We start from the raw sequence: 16179 nt of genomic DNA on the forward strand, positions 1-16179 counted from the left end.
AGCCCAAAACCTTGGCTAAGCTGGGCAGTGGCTGAAAGACTCAACCAGTTCAATCCCAAGGGAGAGGAGAATGATCATGGGTATAATACTTGCCTCTGTTTGTCCCAGAGCTCCAAGTTCCATATCCTACAAAAAGTAGAACAACAATTACACCTATAATTGCTTACAATACAGTAAGAGTTTAATTCAGGCACAAAGACAACGATTCCTAGAACCTGAGCGGTTACAGGAGACTGAACCTCCCCTAATTGAGAAGCTTTGAGCTTGAGAGCACTACATAAATGACCCAGGCCACCTGCTGCCCTGGTGCCTGACCTTTCGTGGTTCTGACCATCTGCTATTGAAGGAACCTCCCATTCCTAACACTCTCAGCTAAGGAATTTGGCTCCTATACACCTTCCTTAAAAAGCCAGAATTGGGGGCTTCCCTGGTGGCGCAGTGGTTGAGAGTCCGCCTGCCGATGCAGGGGACACGGGTTCGTGCCCTGGTCCAGGAAGATCCCACATGCCGCGGAGCGGCTGGGCCTGTGAGCCATGGCCGCTGAGCCTGCGCGTCCGGAGCCTGTGCTCCGCAAACCGCAAAAAAAAAAAAAAAAAAAAAAAAAAAAAAGCCAGTATTGGAAGATTACTCTTGCCCCTGGCTAAACACCAATCAGAGGAGGAGGAGAGCAGTTTCCAGTGCCTTACACCAACACTGTGCTGTACAAGAAGCTCAGCGCAGAGCTCATAGCCACTCTGAAATCGTGTCAATCAAATCACCCGACAAAGCCATATGGAGCAGAGAAACTGACTGCCCTAGTCTCTTAAATGTCTGTCTTAACAGGGAGAGCCACCAACACTTGAATTGTGAGTGTGCTGTGCTGGAACACATAAGCAGAGGGGGACAAAACACCACTCCCAGCTTGAGAAAAGCTGTTGAGAAAACAATCTGGATTATAAACTAAATGTGCTTTGGATTTTATTACAGCATGTAAGAAAAATTCATTCCTTCAGAAACATAAAGCCACTGAAAACTGACAAAGTGCAAAGCCAAGAGGGACCTCTGAGTCAAGCAGACATGTTTCTTTCCCAAGGGAGTCCATTAGAACAGGTGACTGCTTTTCCAGTGCCTCGGGTGAGACCTCAGAGTTACCTGCTACTCCACACTGTCTACCCTGCAGACAGACAGGTCAGGCTCATCCCAGGGCAGGGGACCAAGCTCAGTGAGACGGCAGTGTGATGAACAGAATCCAGCCACAGGAAAGCAATACTGCATACACTGAGAAGATGAATCAGAATGAAGGGGGGTGGGGGCAGGCTGAGATCCTACACTCAGGCTCCTCCTCAATCCACTGCACAAACGAATGGGGAGACACTGGAAACCAACAAGGAACTTTAGACGAACACTACTTTAATGAACCGTGGGCATGCTAGAGCTCACAAAGCAAAAATCCTCTTCAGCTGGGCTGAAGCAAGGGCTTCTCATTCGTTTGTTTATTCAACAATTATGCTCAGAGGACACAGAACAGAGGCTGGCAGTCCTGGGCACTCCTCAGGCCCAGAGCAATGTGTGTTAAAGGAGACACTAAGTAATCAGAGCAGCAAGGGACAGCAGCTGGACATCATGTAAGGAGTGCGTAGTGAAACAGGCGTTCTTACATTACAGGCAGAAGAGAGGCTGGCAGAGCCATACAAGGAATAATGCACTTAGTCCCAGCAGTTAACAAGATCCTGGCCACATGGCTGTTTACACCCAGGACAGTGGACACTAGCTATGCAAAAAGAGACAGGACTGGGAGGCAAATGCAGACCCATTGGGGTTATGCTTGTGAGGCCAGAATAGCATGTCCCTGCCCCACCCCAGGCTTCTGCTACTGAGGACTTGCCAGAACGAGCAAAGAAGCACAAGGAGAGGAAGCAGGAGTGAGCATTAATGCTGAACACAAGGGCAGATTGGTGGCTCCTATGACAGGGGCAGGCAAGCACTCCCTATGTGCTACTTGCTATGCCCAGAGCAACCTAGACTCCCTGATGGGCTCCCCAACCAGGTCCCTGTTTTGGGAGGGGGGGCGGAAATCTTTGTCTACACTATGTTCTTTGGTGACTCCCTGAGATCTGACCCTTGCAGAAGAACATCGGAACTAACTTCCATCCAGAGATGAGACCAGAGTTGACAAAAGAGAATTTTAAGAATATAATTTATTTTAAAAAGGAAACAACAAAAAAAGAGAGAGAGTAAAGAAAAGGAGACAGTCGTAGTAAACAATAAAGAGCAAAAGTAGAAAACAATGTAGGGACTTCCCTGGTGGCGCAGTGGTTAAGAATCCGCCTGCCAGATGGACCTACAGTCTGTCGTACAGAGTGAAGTAAGTCAGAAAGAGAAAAACAAATACCATATGCTAACACATATATATGGAATCTAAGGAAAAAAAAAAAAAAGGTCGTGAAGAACCTAGGGGCAAGACGGGAATAAAAACACAGACCTACTAGAGAATGGACTTGAGGATATGGGGAGGGGAAAGGTAAGCTGTGACAAAGCGAGAGAGAGGCATGGACATATATACACTACCAAACGTAAAATAGATAGCTAGTGGGAAGCAGCCGCATAGCACAAGGAGATCAGCTCGGTGCTTTGTGACCACCTAGAGGAGTGGGATAGGGAGGGTGGGAGGGAGGGAGACGCAAGAGGGAAGAGATATGGGAACATATGTATATATATAACTGATTCACTTTGTTATAAAGCAGAAACTAACATACCATTGTAAAGCAATTATACTCCAATAAAGATATTAAAAAAAAGAATCCGCCTGCCAATGCAGGGGACACAGTTCGATCGTTGGTCTGGGAAGATCCCACATGCTGCGGAGCAACTAAGCCCGTGCACCACAACTACTGAGCCCACACACCTAGAGCCTGCGCTCCACACAAGAGAAGCCACTGCAATGAGAAGCCTGTGCACCACAACTAGAGAAAGCCTGTGCGCAGCAATGAAGACCCAACGCAACCAAAAATAAATAAATTAAAAATAAAAAAAGAACACAATGTAAACATTCAACTTTAAGGCAATAGTTAATCAGAACAGATTATAGCCAACCTACTCAGTGAGATCACACAGACATCAAAAAAGAATCTAAGCCTTATGCTGCACAAGGAAATGCTTCTAACAGTAAGCAAAACAAAACCGTAGACACAATTCTAGCCACCTGCAAGTTATTCAACTACCTAAAGTAACTATGCTGACAAAAGTTAAATATAAAATGGTGGGATCTTGGTTGACTGTTTTTCAAAATGTCACTTAAATGCTATTATATTATTCTTGCAATCTGATCCAGAAGGAAAAGTAAAAATATACCTATTGCTTCACAATATGATTGTCCATGTAAAACTACTCCAAAAAAATCTACAAAAAAGAGTTACTAGTGAATAAGTAAGCTAAGCAAGGTTTATTACAAGGTCAACATTCAAAAATCAAATCTTTACATACCAGCAATGAACAACTGGAAACTGAATTTTTGAAAACTATCATATACCACAGCACTAAAGACATGAAATACTTAGCTGCAAATCTAACAAAATGTGTGCAAGATCTGTGTGTAAAAAACTACACCACTGGGGCTTCCCTAGTGGCACAGTGGTTGAGAATCTGCCTGCCAGTGAAGGGGACACGGGTTCGAGAACTGGTCTGGGAAGATCCCATATGCCACGGGGCAACTGGGCCCGTGAGCCACAACTACTGAGCCTGCTCGTCTGGAGCCTGTGCTCCGCAACAAGAGAGGCCGTGACAGTGAGAGGCCCGCGCACCGCGATGAAGAGTGGCCCCCGCTCACTGCCAACTAGAGAAAGCCCTTGCACAGAAACAAAGACCCAACACAGCCAAAAATAAATAAATAAAAATAAATAAATTTATATTAAAAAAAGAATGTACAGCTTCTCTTTTTTTTTTTTTTTTTTTTACAGCTTCTCTTTAATTCCTAAATGAAGTGACCATATCACTTAAAAAAAAAAACAAACAAAAAAACTACACCACCAATGAAAGAAATCAAAGACCTGAACAAATGAAGTGGCATACTGTGTTCATGTACTGGAAGGCTTAATACTGTTAAGATTTCAATTCTCCCAAACTAATCTATAGATTCAAGACCATTCAACTCAAAATCTCAGCAGGAATTTTAATAGAAATTGATTCTAAAATTTATATGCAAAAGCAAAGGAACTATAATATCCAAGTCAATTTTGGAAAAAGAACAAACCCAGAGGATTCACATTTACAAATTTCAAGACGTACTGTAGTGATCAAGACAGCAAGGTACTATAGGAAATTCAGACTCAAAGATCAATGGAACTGAATTAGAGGCCAGATACAGACCCACACGTATATGTTCAATTAATTTTCAACAAAGGTAAAAAAGAATCTTGACCTATACTGCACACTTGGTAGAAATATTAACTCAAGTGGATCACAAAATAAAAGTAAAACCTAGGACTATGAAACACCTAAAAGAAAACTTAGGAGAAAATCTTTGTGGCCTTGGGCTAAGCATAAATTTCATAGATACACCACCAGAAATCATGATTTATTAAAGGAAAAATTGGGACTTCCCTGGCGGCCCAGTGGTTAAGACTCCGCGCTGCCAATGCAGGGGGCACGGGTTTAATCCCTGGTCTGGGAACTAAGATCCCACATGCCGCGTGGTGCGGCCAAAAGACTTAAACAAACAAAAACAAAGAAAAGACTGATGAATTGGACTTCATCAAAATGAAGAATTTGTATTCTTCAAAAGACACTATCAAGAGAATAAACAGATAAACTCCAGTCTGGGAGAAAATATTTGCAAATGGCACATCTGATAAAATGCTCTGTACCCAGAATATATAAACCTGAGGGAAAATAATTCAAAAAAGATGTGTGATGTGGGACTATGTCTGATTCAAAGGGTTGAGGCAGGGAGGGCAGGACAGAGAAGCCATGCAAACCAAGTTTCTCCTCATTTATGAACTCCTTGATACCTCCTTACTCATTTTCAGAACATTTTTTTAAGTATTTTTTAAAATTAATTAATTAATTTATTTATTTTTGGCTGCATTAGGGGGTCTTCGTTACTGCAAGCAGGCTTTCTCTAGTTGTGGCGCACGGGCTTAGCTGCTCCGTGGGATCTTCCCGGACCAGGGCACAAAACCTGTGTCCCCTGCATTGGCAGGTGGATTCTTAACCACTGAGCCACCAGGGAAGCCCAATTTTTAAAACATTTTAAATCTCCCCCGCCCCCGCCCCGAGACTATCTGCTAATTCTTCAGGGAGCTTACTTATATCCACCTAATCAGTGACTCCTGAGGGAATGTGACTGTGTAGGCTTAGTCTTTCCCTAGACATTGGCAGTAAAACCAATAACACATCTCAGTAACCAAGGCAAAATCCTTTAAAGAGGGCTCCTTCTTGACAGACAACTAGGGTCACAGATCACAGAAGGACAGCTTTACTGGCAGTTCTGGGCTGCTGAAGGACACCAACAGACCATCTATGGATCCTGTCACGTGGCTACTTCTGAATTAGGGATTTAGTGTGTCTGTCCAGAGTTGAGAAATCAATGAGAAACCTTCTCTCAACCCTGTGTGTGAGGAGCCTGCTGGCCTGACTGTGACTCTAAAGGCCTGCTAGATTCAGACAGGCAGCCTCTCCCACACTGGAGTCTCATGCACTACCCTGGGGCTAAGTTAATGGCTTCGTTTCTGCTCAGACCAATCCTTTGGACTTTGGCCGTTCTTCCCAGACCCTCAAGGGGATTTTCTGAAGCCAGATCTTTGTCACAGACCACAGGTACTTCTAAGAAAATGTCAAAGAGTCAAAGGAACAAATCTTTTACAGCCCCAAGAACTCCAGCTTGCTCAATAACAGACATCTTTCCCATAATTCCCCAAAGGGAAGCACTGGCTATTCTAAGAGCCCACCATACCATTTCACACAAGTTTGCCTTTGGAAAAGACAGTGTGACAGCAAAGTTAAAGGCAACTAATAAACACCAGATTGCTCTGCCACTAGAAGAAGGCAGAGCATGCACCCTCCAATTCCCAGGGGCCCACACTTACCATAATCACAGGTGGGTTGAGCAGTTGTGTCTGAGTATGTAGAATGCAATGTGGTTTCAGATCCCTGGACAAAGCCTAAACAGAGGTACAGTGTGGTTAATTTTCCCAAACAAGTTGCATGAAAATGATCTAAGACTACCTTTCAGTGGAGACTGGCTGGCAGGCCCTCCCGTCACTGGAAAGCCACCAAAACCTCTAGCTTCTGAATGCTTTGATTACACCTCCAGAACATATTAACCAATGGAAAGGCAGGCTATGTTTAACTTGCTATGCCAGAAGAATTGGATAAACACTTTTAAACCTTCAAACTAGTATCCTGTTTTGATAAATGGGTACCCAAATGATTCAGTTGAATGAGGAAAATATTTATTATCAAATCACTGAAAGGTGAGCTCCAATTCAAAAAACAATGGGGGGTCAGTTTTGAACAATGTTAAGGTAAATAATACCTCTTCCATTCCCCCAAATCTGAAGCCGGAACGGCTTTGTATTTTTTAGTTTTCCAATAAAAAAATGTGTGTATTACAATTACCTCTCAAAGGTAATTGTAATTTCAATTGCATTGGGGTTAGCATGTTGACATGAAATAAGTATTATAGATTATACATATAATTTCTTATCTTCTTAACTCTCATACTATTTCTCAATTTAAAATGAATTAGTACCAGGTAAGGAAAATCTGAACCTCTACCAGAAACTACTGCTCTCAAATGCTGATTATAACAGATTATGATGAATCCTGACATTATCTTTAAAACTACACGTTTAAAACATTTTTTAAATGATTTACACTTAGCACTGAAATTATGACAGACACCATAAGGGGCAATATTTGCCTGTTCCCATCAGCGCCAACTCATGACCTAAAAATTAAAGCCAGAACCTCCAGTAACTTATTTACAACAAAAGCACACACAAAGTACCTTTCCCTGGGTAGGCGTTCACATATTTGTTGACACTCTTTCATGTTCATTTCTTTTCTTTTCTTTTTTGGTATAATACTGAATGTTTATTCAAGACTAGTATGTAAAACATTTACAAATAGCCCTGTGGAGGACTCACAAATATTTTAAGTTTAGGATGTGGATTTAACATTCACGGTGCATAAGGCAAAAGGTATATCAACTATGGATCTGCAACTTAACGTGAAAGAGAATTTTACTTTAGCAAATACTTTCTTTACATTGAGGAAAATGTCCTTAAACATATCTTCTTTAATTTTAGTATACTCAGAGTAGGGAAAAAACAAGGTCTTTCTATACAGGTCTTTTTACAGGTCTCAAGGATTAAATAAAATTGACTCCACAGATCATGGTTAAGAAACACATGGTAAAGAACGGTTTCAAAATACTTATATTTTTGTTTTCAATTAAATAAATTCCCCCAAATTGATTTTCTTTAACAACAAATAGTCTTTATTCCACTTGATAACATTTTTCATGTTAAGCAACATTATATGCTTGTCCTCTTTAAACATTTAAAACAATTAGGACAGGGCTTCCCTGGTGGCGCAGTGGTTGAGAGTCCGCCTGCTGATGCAGGGGACACGGCTTCGTGCCCCGGTCCGGGAAGATCCCACATGCCGCAGAGCGGCTGGGCCCGTGAGCCATGGCCATGGCCGCTGAGCCTGCGCGTCTGGAGCCTGTGCTCCGCAACAGGAGAGGCCACAACAGTGAGAGGCCCGCATACCGCAAAAACAAAAAGAAAACAAACAGAAAAAACAATCAGGACATAGAGGCATTATCTAAAGTTTCAAACTGATAGAGAAGTCAGTTTACACACCTTCATCTTACGATTAGTGAATAAAACAAGGTACATTCTTCTGTGAATGTAATAAGAAAAAGTACTCTTACAGCAATAAAGTAGCCCTCCCTCGTTACCATTACTTTAATTCCACCACACAGAAGGCAAAGAAAACAATTCCAACACTTCAATATCTGCTAAGGATGATATATGGCCCTTGGAGTATATGTATGTGTGGACCCCCCCCACATCTATGTAAATACATGTATCTGTATGTATTTAATCAATACAACTGGAAAGATCACATACAACCATGAAAAAATACAATATAAGCAATAAATGAAAAACACTAAGTGAATAAAAGTTAACATAAGCCATAGGAGATTTCAGAAAAGGGACAGTCCCATGGATAAGAGATTAAGACTTCAAGGTGAAAGTGAGATTTGTTCTGAACCCTAAAGGACAACTGTAACTGTGAAAACCTGGGAGATGAAGGTAGGATATTCCAGCATCAGAACTGTGAATTAAGATTTTTAAAGACGCATGCTCACCAAAGCATTTCAGTAAAACAAAAATGGGAGACCACAGTGGAAGGGGGAAAAGAGGAATCTATGGAGGAGACCTCATATGCCTTTAAATTTGAACTCGATTCTGGAATTACCAATGAACGATTAATGGAATTTTAAACAAAGAAGTGATATGATCAAAGCAGCCCCTTCAGGTCAAAAGGCGGGTATGCAGGCAATACTGGACAAGGAAGAGGCTGAAGGCAGTAAGTCATAATCAAAATGGTTTGGGAGAAAGTGAGGGGGGAGGGGAAGGGAGGTCCAAGAGGGAGGGGATGTGTGTATGCTCATGGCTGATTCACTTCACAGCGCAGCAGAAACCAACACATCATGTTCATTTCTTAAGACCGAAGCAACAAAGATGACAGCAACAGCAGCCAACTTAACAAGTGTTTCCCCTGCAGGGTGCTAAGAGCTTTATCTGCATTATTTCATTTCATCCTCACCACAGCCAACAAAAGGAACAGGGCCAAGACCCTTACCCTGCAATTCCAAAAAGGACTTAAAACCAAACCCTGCAATTCCAAAATGGTCTGAAAACCAAGTGTTCTCCTCAAATGTGGTGTCAACACTCATTTTGGGGCAAAACTGACCTGTGAGGATAATTTTTATCTTTCTTCATTTAATTACAAGGTGCTGCCCCAGACCCCAGTGCAGGTCTGTGGAATGTCCTCTCAAGCTAGAATTCCAAAACACACCCAGCTCCAAGGGTTTCAAATAAGGATCAGTGGACCCACACTTTATCTTTACTTCCCAGAGGAGAGAAGTGAGACTGGGCATTGGGGAATGAGAGAGCCGGTGAGAGAAGTATACAAATCCAACATTTTTTACCTTCCCTAATTAAAGAGGGCACACTGGAATAGATTCCCTCCAGGGACCCAAGACCTTCCTGAGATACTTACATCTTAACCCTTGATAATCAATAACTGTACACAAGAAACACTGAAAGCATTCCAAAGATGGTTGACCTGTGGGGAAGGCTCACAGGGTAAAAAGTACCTTACACGGGGCTTTTCCACCGTTTGCTCAACTAGCTTCTGGAAACTTGTCTGTTCAGCAATACTGCCACTGGCAAAATGGCTCCAGACTTTAGGTAATGTGGTTGGTATGTACTGCAGCTGCAACTGGAACCTACCACAGGCTAACAGAAATACATGCTGGAACCCAGTACACGAAAGCCATGGAGCAAAAGATCTATGTATATTCAGGGGAGAGGGGGCCTGATTCTCCCCGGGGAGAAAGGAAAGACAATCCATCAAACCTTCAGAGCTCAACGGCAAACTGCTCTAGTCCTGTCCTCCCCACATTAATATTCTTTTCCACGATACTGTCTCCAGGGCAGAACCTTCTTTAGCCAGTTATGCTCCAATTATGAACAAATTCTTGTCTGGCTGCGATATCGTTCTCTTCTTAGTTCAATTTACCAGCTTGGTAAGCTCCGAGTAAAAATAATAAAATAAGCTCTGAGTGAAAAAATAAAATAAGCAAGTTTTTGGTCATATAAAGTGAAAGGTCAGACCATGGATTTATAACTCTGTATCACAGCCCCTCCCTCTTGGCCGGCCTCTCTGACATCTTTTTTGCTCAAAAATACACAAAGCTTCTCAGTTTTATTCTTTTCCTTCTTCTTTTAGAAGGGGATTCTTTGAAGAAATGATATTAAGTGACAAAAATTAGAGGACAATTGGAACTGGGTTAGGTTGCCCCCAACCTTTACCATCTGGTGATAACCAGCCTCCAAGTTGGCCTCCAATGATTCTTGCCTCCAGACATTACGTTGTCTCTTCCCAAACTAATAGAGATAGCCAGTGTAACCAAAAAGGTATTGCAAAAATGACTGAGTGTGACTTCTGAGACTTCCACCTTGCTCTCTCTTAGATCATTCACTCTGGGGGAAATTAGCCAGCACAGAGTGAGTACCCTCTAGTAAGCCTGTGGAGAGGTCCAGATGGTATAGGAACCAACAGCCAGCACCAACCTGCCAGCCACATGAGTTTGAGTCACCTTCAGCCTGAGTCAAGCCTTCAGATGATTACAGTCCCAGCTAACATCCAAAATGTAACCTCATGAGAAATCCCAAGCCAGAACCATCAGGCTAAACCACCTGTGCATTCCTAACACACAGAAAATATGTGAGATAATAAATATTCCTATAAAATGATTAGTAGCATTTCAGACCTTTGTTTGAAGACCCGATTCTGAATTTTTGTCCTGTTTTTCCACTGCTCCAATCTCCCCCCGTCTGTGCTGGAGATGGAACATTCTTTCTCAAGTACACATAAAGAAACTAGGTTCAAAAAATGGACAAGTTATCAAAAAGATAAATTATTTTAATCACCTTCTATGCTTACTAATAATGGTAACATTTGTTTCAAGGCCTCCAGAAGTTCTCCTTACAGGCAAACAGTTGTCTGAAATGTGACATAAAATGCCTCTGACTTTATTTATTTTTTGGCTGCACCGAACAGCATGTAGGGTCTTAGTTCCCTAACCAGGGACTGAACCCATGCCCCCTGCAGTGCAAGCGTGGAGTCTTAACCACTGGACCACAGGGAAGTCCCTATATGCCTCTGACTTCGGTGGTCTGCTTCTTAAAAGGGAAAGACTCACATTATAAAGCTACTGTGGTTTTCAGTTGATCAAAATCAAGGAAAAACTAATCATTACCTCATTACCTTGGCTACCTCAGTGCCCACTCAAACCCAGAATTACAGCCTATAAGATGTGGAGTTGAAATTCAGAATTGGCCATGTGTGCCCTCTCTAAACTCAGCTTCCTTGTCTATAAAAAAAACAAATGGTCCATTATTAAGCTACCCCACAGCCCCCCACCATTCATCCCTGGTTTCTTCAGCAATCCTGCCCCCGATAACCACAGAACTGTCTTCCAGTTCTCAGTAAGATTTGGTGAAAAGGATCACATCTCAATTCCAGATATGTCAGCAACAACCCTACTGACTTTCCTCCTGAACCAGGAAGGGTACACAAAGGCTAGGGCAGGGTTGCTCAACCTCGGCACTACTGATGTTTGGGGCCAGATAATTCTTTCCAGTGGGGCCATCCTGTGTACTGTAGGATGTTTAGCAGCATTCCTGGTCTCTATCCACTAGATGCACTAGTAGCACTCCCAACCCCAAGAAGTGAAAACCAAAAATGTCTCCAAACATTGCCAGTGTCCCCTGGAGGGCAAAATTGCCCCCGGTTGAGAACCACTGGGCTAAGGGATGGTTGCTTTAAAAACTGGAGTTCTTGCCAAGCTCCTGACCTGGAGGGCTAACACTACCTTCTTGTCTAGGCCAATATAAAGCAGCCTATAGAGCAGCCCCAGAGGCTCAGGTTCCATTCTCAGTCCTAAAAACATTCCAAGTAGAATGCTGGTTGCCCAACAACCACACATGCTCACGCCTGTAATACCCCCATTACAAGGGAGGCTCTTGGCTGAGAAGCCTCATCCGTTATTCCCAAGGCAGACTCAGGCAGCCTCTGAATTCATCCAGGGATGATCTGAAATCACCCAAGCATAGCCTATGGCCCCTTCTCTAATCTCATCATCCCCCCTTCTCCCCTTAGCTCAAGTCCCACTGATCGCCTTGGCTGATCTTTTAACCAGTCAGGCAGCTCCTGCCACTGCGTCTTTATGTCGAAGGCCCCCTGATATCCTTTACTCCCTCCTTCCATTCAGGTCTCTGCTCAAATGTCACCTCTTCAGAGGTCCCCAACCACCCCATGTTATACAGCGACCCCCTCAAGGTACTGAACACCCCACGATATATACTATGTTTGTCTGTTTGCCAATTATGGTCTGCCCTTCTCTATAAAACGCTTGAGGAGCTCTTGTCAGTATTCCAGTGTCTATTCAACCCCGACACGATGAATTTGACAGATGTGGAATGCGTTAACGCGGAAGCTAGCCATTCCCCACAAGGCTCAGGCTCAGTCCCTAAGGACGCGAGATTCCCATTCAGCCCAAATCCTTCATATATTGATTTACTCATCCCCCCGCCGGGCCTGGCGCCTCTCCCAGCCTGAAGCAGATAAAAGCGGGGGATGATGCGGGCAGCTGCGGCATCTGCACGGAAACTGCGCGGGAAACAGTATGGCAATGGCGACGGCAGCCGAGTCAGCAGACTGACCTGAAGGGCCGAGGCCTGAGAAAGGGCGACCTGAGGCGTCGAGGACCCAGGGGGCTGGGCCAGGAACGGAAGAGACATCTCAGGCGCCGAGGCCAAGGCCCACGGACACAGACGACAGAAGCCAAGACTTCTGGCGGCCGGGAGCCGGGATCCAAAGTTGCCAACACAGAGAACTAAAACGCCTAGGCGTGAGGGGGGCGAAACTGAGGCGACGGGCCTGCGGCGCCATTTTGTGACCGCAGAGAGGGCAGTGTCCGAGCCCCGGGGGAGGCACGGACGAGCCCGGCGCGGCTCTGGCACATCCCTGTCCCTCCCCTCCCGGACCCGACCCCACACCACCCTGCCGGGCCCACCTGTGTAGCTCATGGCAGTAACGACGCTGCACCGAAGACTCAAACAGCTGCTCCACGCGTCAGAGGCCGCGAAAGCGGCGACAACCCCCCAGCCTCCTTCTACACACAACTGAGCCCCGCCTCCCGACCGCATTGGCTCGCTCCGGACCTTGCTTCACGCCTATTGAATAGCCCCGCTGTCCATCTCGAAACGTCCTTATGCCAGTGGCTGAAGGTGGTGCCAATTTCGTGAGAGCCCCACCCTACTCCCGCCTCCCGTTATCCCAGGACCACGGTGATTGGCTCAGAGGAGACGGCCTGGAGGTGGAATCCTGTGGAGTTCGAAGGGGCGGAGCTGTGCACTACGGAAAGACCTGGGGCCCAAGCGCAGTCAGGCTGGAGAAGGGTCTGTGCCCTGGAGGCCAGCAGGAGGGAGCCGGGTCTAACAGCGCAGGGCACACCTCCAATCCCGGATCTGCCATGGGGGTGCTGTGCCAACCTACGCTCTTTCCTAACTTCTCTGGCCTTGAGCTCGAAAACGAATACGGGAAAACCACGTTGGAGTGAAAATTACAACTAAGCGCCAAACAAGATACTGGGCACACGTTCAAATACGTGAGATAATGTATGCAAATAATTCAGTCCGGTGCCGGGTGCTCTAAAGAAATGTTACATTTTGTTATCCACCGTTTCATAATGATAACAAGTATATAGCATGGTTATATTATATACTTAATAACTATATTTGTATTATCATTTCAAATGCCCCCTCATATCTGTGAGGAAATTTTTTAAAACTCCCGCTTAAAAGATAAGAAAACTGAGGCTTGGAATTCATGAACTTGCTCAGGGTCCTTGACACTTAAGTGTCAAAGCTGGAACTACCCCTCTAAACCCCTCTTGGTTTCTTCTGGACTTCGGAGATCCTGCATTAAGTAGCCCAGCCGGGCTCCAGCTCTCTCCTCAGCACCCTCACTGGGATGTGTGGAATACACTGTCAGAGACATTTCATAACTTCTAAGAGATGACTTGACAGAGCTACAGACACTGAAAATCATGCTCAATGGTGCTTGTGAAAATTCAAGTTGTATGACTTTTACATTTTTTTTTTGTTTTACTTATACAGCTACTGGGACTTCCCTGGTGGTCCAGTGGTTACAACTCCGTGCTCCCAATGCAGAGGGCACGGGTTCGATCCCTGGTCAGGGAACTAAGTTCCCGCATCCTAAGATCCTGCATGCCGCACCACATGGCCAAAAAAAAAAAAAAAAAAAAAAAAGTATGCTGCTGCTCACTTTTTGATATTAAGGAATTGCCCATTTCTTTAACGATGGCACTTTCTTTTTCCGATGGCACTTTTTAAAGCCCATATCCGGGCTCCCCTAGTGGCGCAGTGGTTGAGAGTCCGCCTGCCGATGCAGGGAACACGGGTTCGTGCCCCGGTCCGGGAAGATCCCACATGCCGCAGAGCGACTGGGCCGGTGAGCCATGGCCGCTGAGCCTGCACGTCCGGAGCCTGTGCTCCACAACGGGGGAGGCCACAACATGAGAGGCCCGCGAACCGCAAAAAAATAAAAATAATAATAAAAAATAAAGTCCATATCCTTCAGAGAAATATGCTGAAACGTTAATATATTAATTGATCTGATGACCAGGATGTGCTTCACCGTAATTCAGATGGAGGAAAGAGGAGGGCATGGAGGGCTTATAGCTGAAGACATTGGTCATGAGTTTATAACTGATGAGTAGATGACGGTTCATTTTACTATTCCACTTTTGCGTGGTTAGAATTCCCCATGATAAAATGTTTTAACAACTCCTCCAAAAATGGGCCTCACGCAGAATTTGCTGCCACATGGGACAAGGTTCACGATGCACTGATAAACTCCATATATGAAGTACATAAAACTCTGATTAATGTGCACTCCAGTTGTGGGGCTAATTTCAGTGTCACCCTCAAGGATGCCTGCCTGCCCTCCAAACTAAGGCAGGGCCCCAGGACATCTCTCCTGGATCCCATAGCTTCCCTCACAGCATGTACCAAAGCCATATTTTACCCTCATTTGCCAACTTCATTAGAGAGGCAGTAAAACTGCTTATGAGAAGGGGTGTGCTCACAAGTGTTAGGAAAAGATCCCTTTGTGGCAATTGTATTCAACCCTTTCAAGGACTGACATAGCTATCACGGCACAACTGTGGGTGGGGAAGGGCCTCCCACATTACTTTGTAAGCTCTTGCATAGTTTGAACTTTTTTTTTCATCCAGCTTACATCACTTTTAAAAATTTACTGGGTTTTTTAAACTAATTTATAAAAAGTTGAAAGAGGAGGTGCTCTCATCCCAGGAGATGCCCTACCGGCTTTCAAAGTCTCACACATGCCCACCCACAGCATTGGTTAGACGTTAAGTAATAGAGGCCTTCCTCCACCAGGCAAGATGTGTGTCCTGATTTCACACGAACAGAAAAGCCAAGTGTGCAGGCCAAGACTACTCTTGAGGGCATACTATCACAGCTTGTTAGCCCCTCCTTCCCAGCCAGGGACATGGTGGGGGGCCCAGGATAATAGGGTTGGGGGTGGAGGAGGCCTCTGCCCCATGAGGTCATTTCTACTTTCTAGCCCTTGGCTGTTTAAGTGAAAATGATGAGCTGAGAAACCACATGCAATAAACAAGAAGGAGCAGCCAACAAAATCTCTTAAAATCTCAGAAATGTTCAATAAACATTTGCAGAACGAGAAAATAAATAACAACGAAAAGGAGCCAGCAGCTCTCTTTTTCCCCTCATGTTAGTCAGGTTCAGGGTGTATGTGTCTCCAGACAAGTCACATGTCTTGAAGGCAGGCCAGTCCCAGCAGCTGTGCACTTCACCCTCCCCCAACGAGTCCCCCACACCCTCACTGGACAGCTCCTGCCCTCAGAGAGCCCTTCAGGCCTCAATCACTTCTCAATCCTGGCTCCCTTCCCAGACCAGCTGCCCAGAGTCCTGGTCCCTCTCCTCAGCTCACAGGAGCCGCTTCACCAGCTGGCCAGAGCATCCACACCAGCCATGCCATCGAGCGCCAACAGCTGGGAACTTGGGCTCATCCCCAGAAAGGTCTGGTGGGCTTGGTGGCCAACAGGAAAACCCAGGGCTTCCAGGGGCTTTTGGCGGAGGTGGCTCGATCCCAGCCCTGGCTGCCAGACAGACAATGCCAGCCTGTCCACTCGACAGAAAAACACACGCTGGCTGCCTGCCCTGGGGTGTTTCCAGAAGAGAAATTTAATCTAATTTACATACTTCTAGGTACATCGATAACCAAAATGTGGCCACTGAAAAAAGTTAAAAGGTCAATCAGCTCCCGGTT

The 16179-nt window shown here is 44.9% G+C and overlaps 1 protein-coding gene across 2 annotated transcripts in view; it reads right to left on the minus strand.

Moving 5' to 3' along the window:
- The window catches only part of AKAP8L (A-kinase anchoring protein 8 like), a 29795-nt gene extending 16838 nt beyond the window's left edge, over positions 1 to 12957 (minus strand). Inside the window, exons 1-3 of one of the 2 annotated variants that reach the window (XM_065874088.1) lie at positions 12857 to 12957; positions 6063 to 6137; positions 94 to 126 (exon numbers count right to left, since the gene is read on the minus strand). In XM_065874088.1, coding sequence (XP_065730160.1) covers positions 94 to 126; positions 6063 to 6137; positions 12857 to 12869 — 121 coding nt within the window. In that variant the 5' untranslated portion in view covers positions 12870 to 12957. The remainder of the gene's footprint in view (positions 1 to 93; positions 127 to 6062; positions 6138 to 12856) is intronic. The other variant, XM_065874089.1, reaches the window with a different exon arrangement.
- Positions 12958 to 16179: the final 3222 nt, after the last annotated feature.

Source organism: Phocoena phocoena, chromosome 3 (assembly GCF_963924675.1).
Source record: "Phocoena phocoena chromosome 3, mPhoPho1.1, whole genome shotgun sequence".
NCBI classification, from domain to species: domain Eukaryota; kingdom Metazoa; phylum Chordata; class Mammalia; order Artiodactyla; family Phocoenidae; genus Phocoena; species Phocoena phocoena.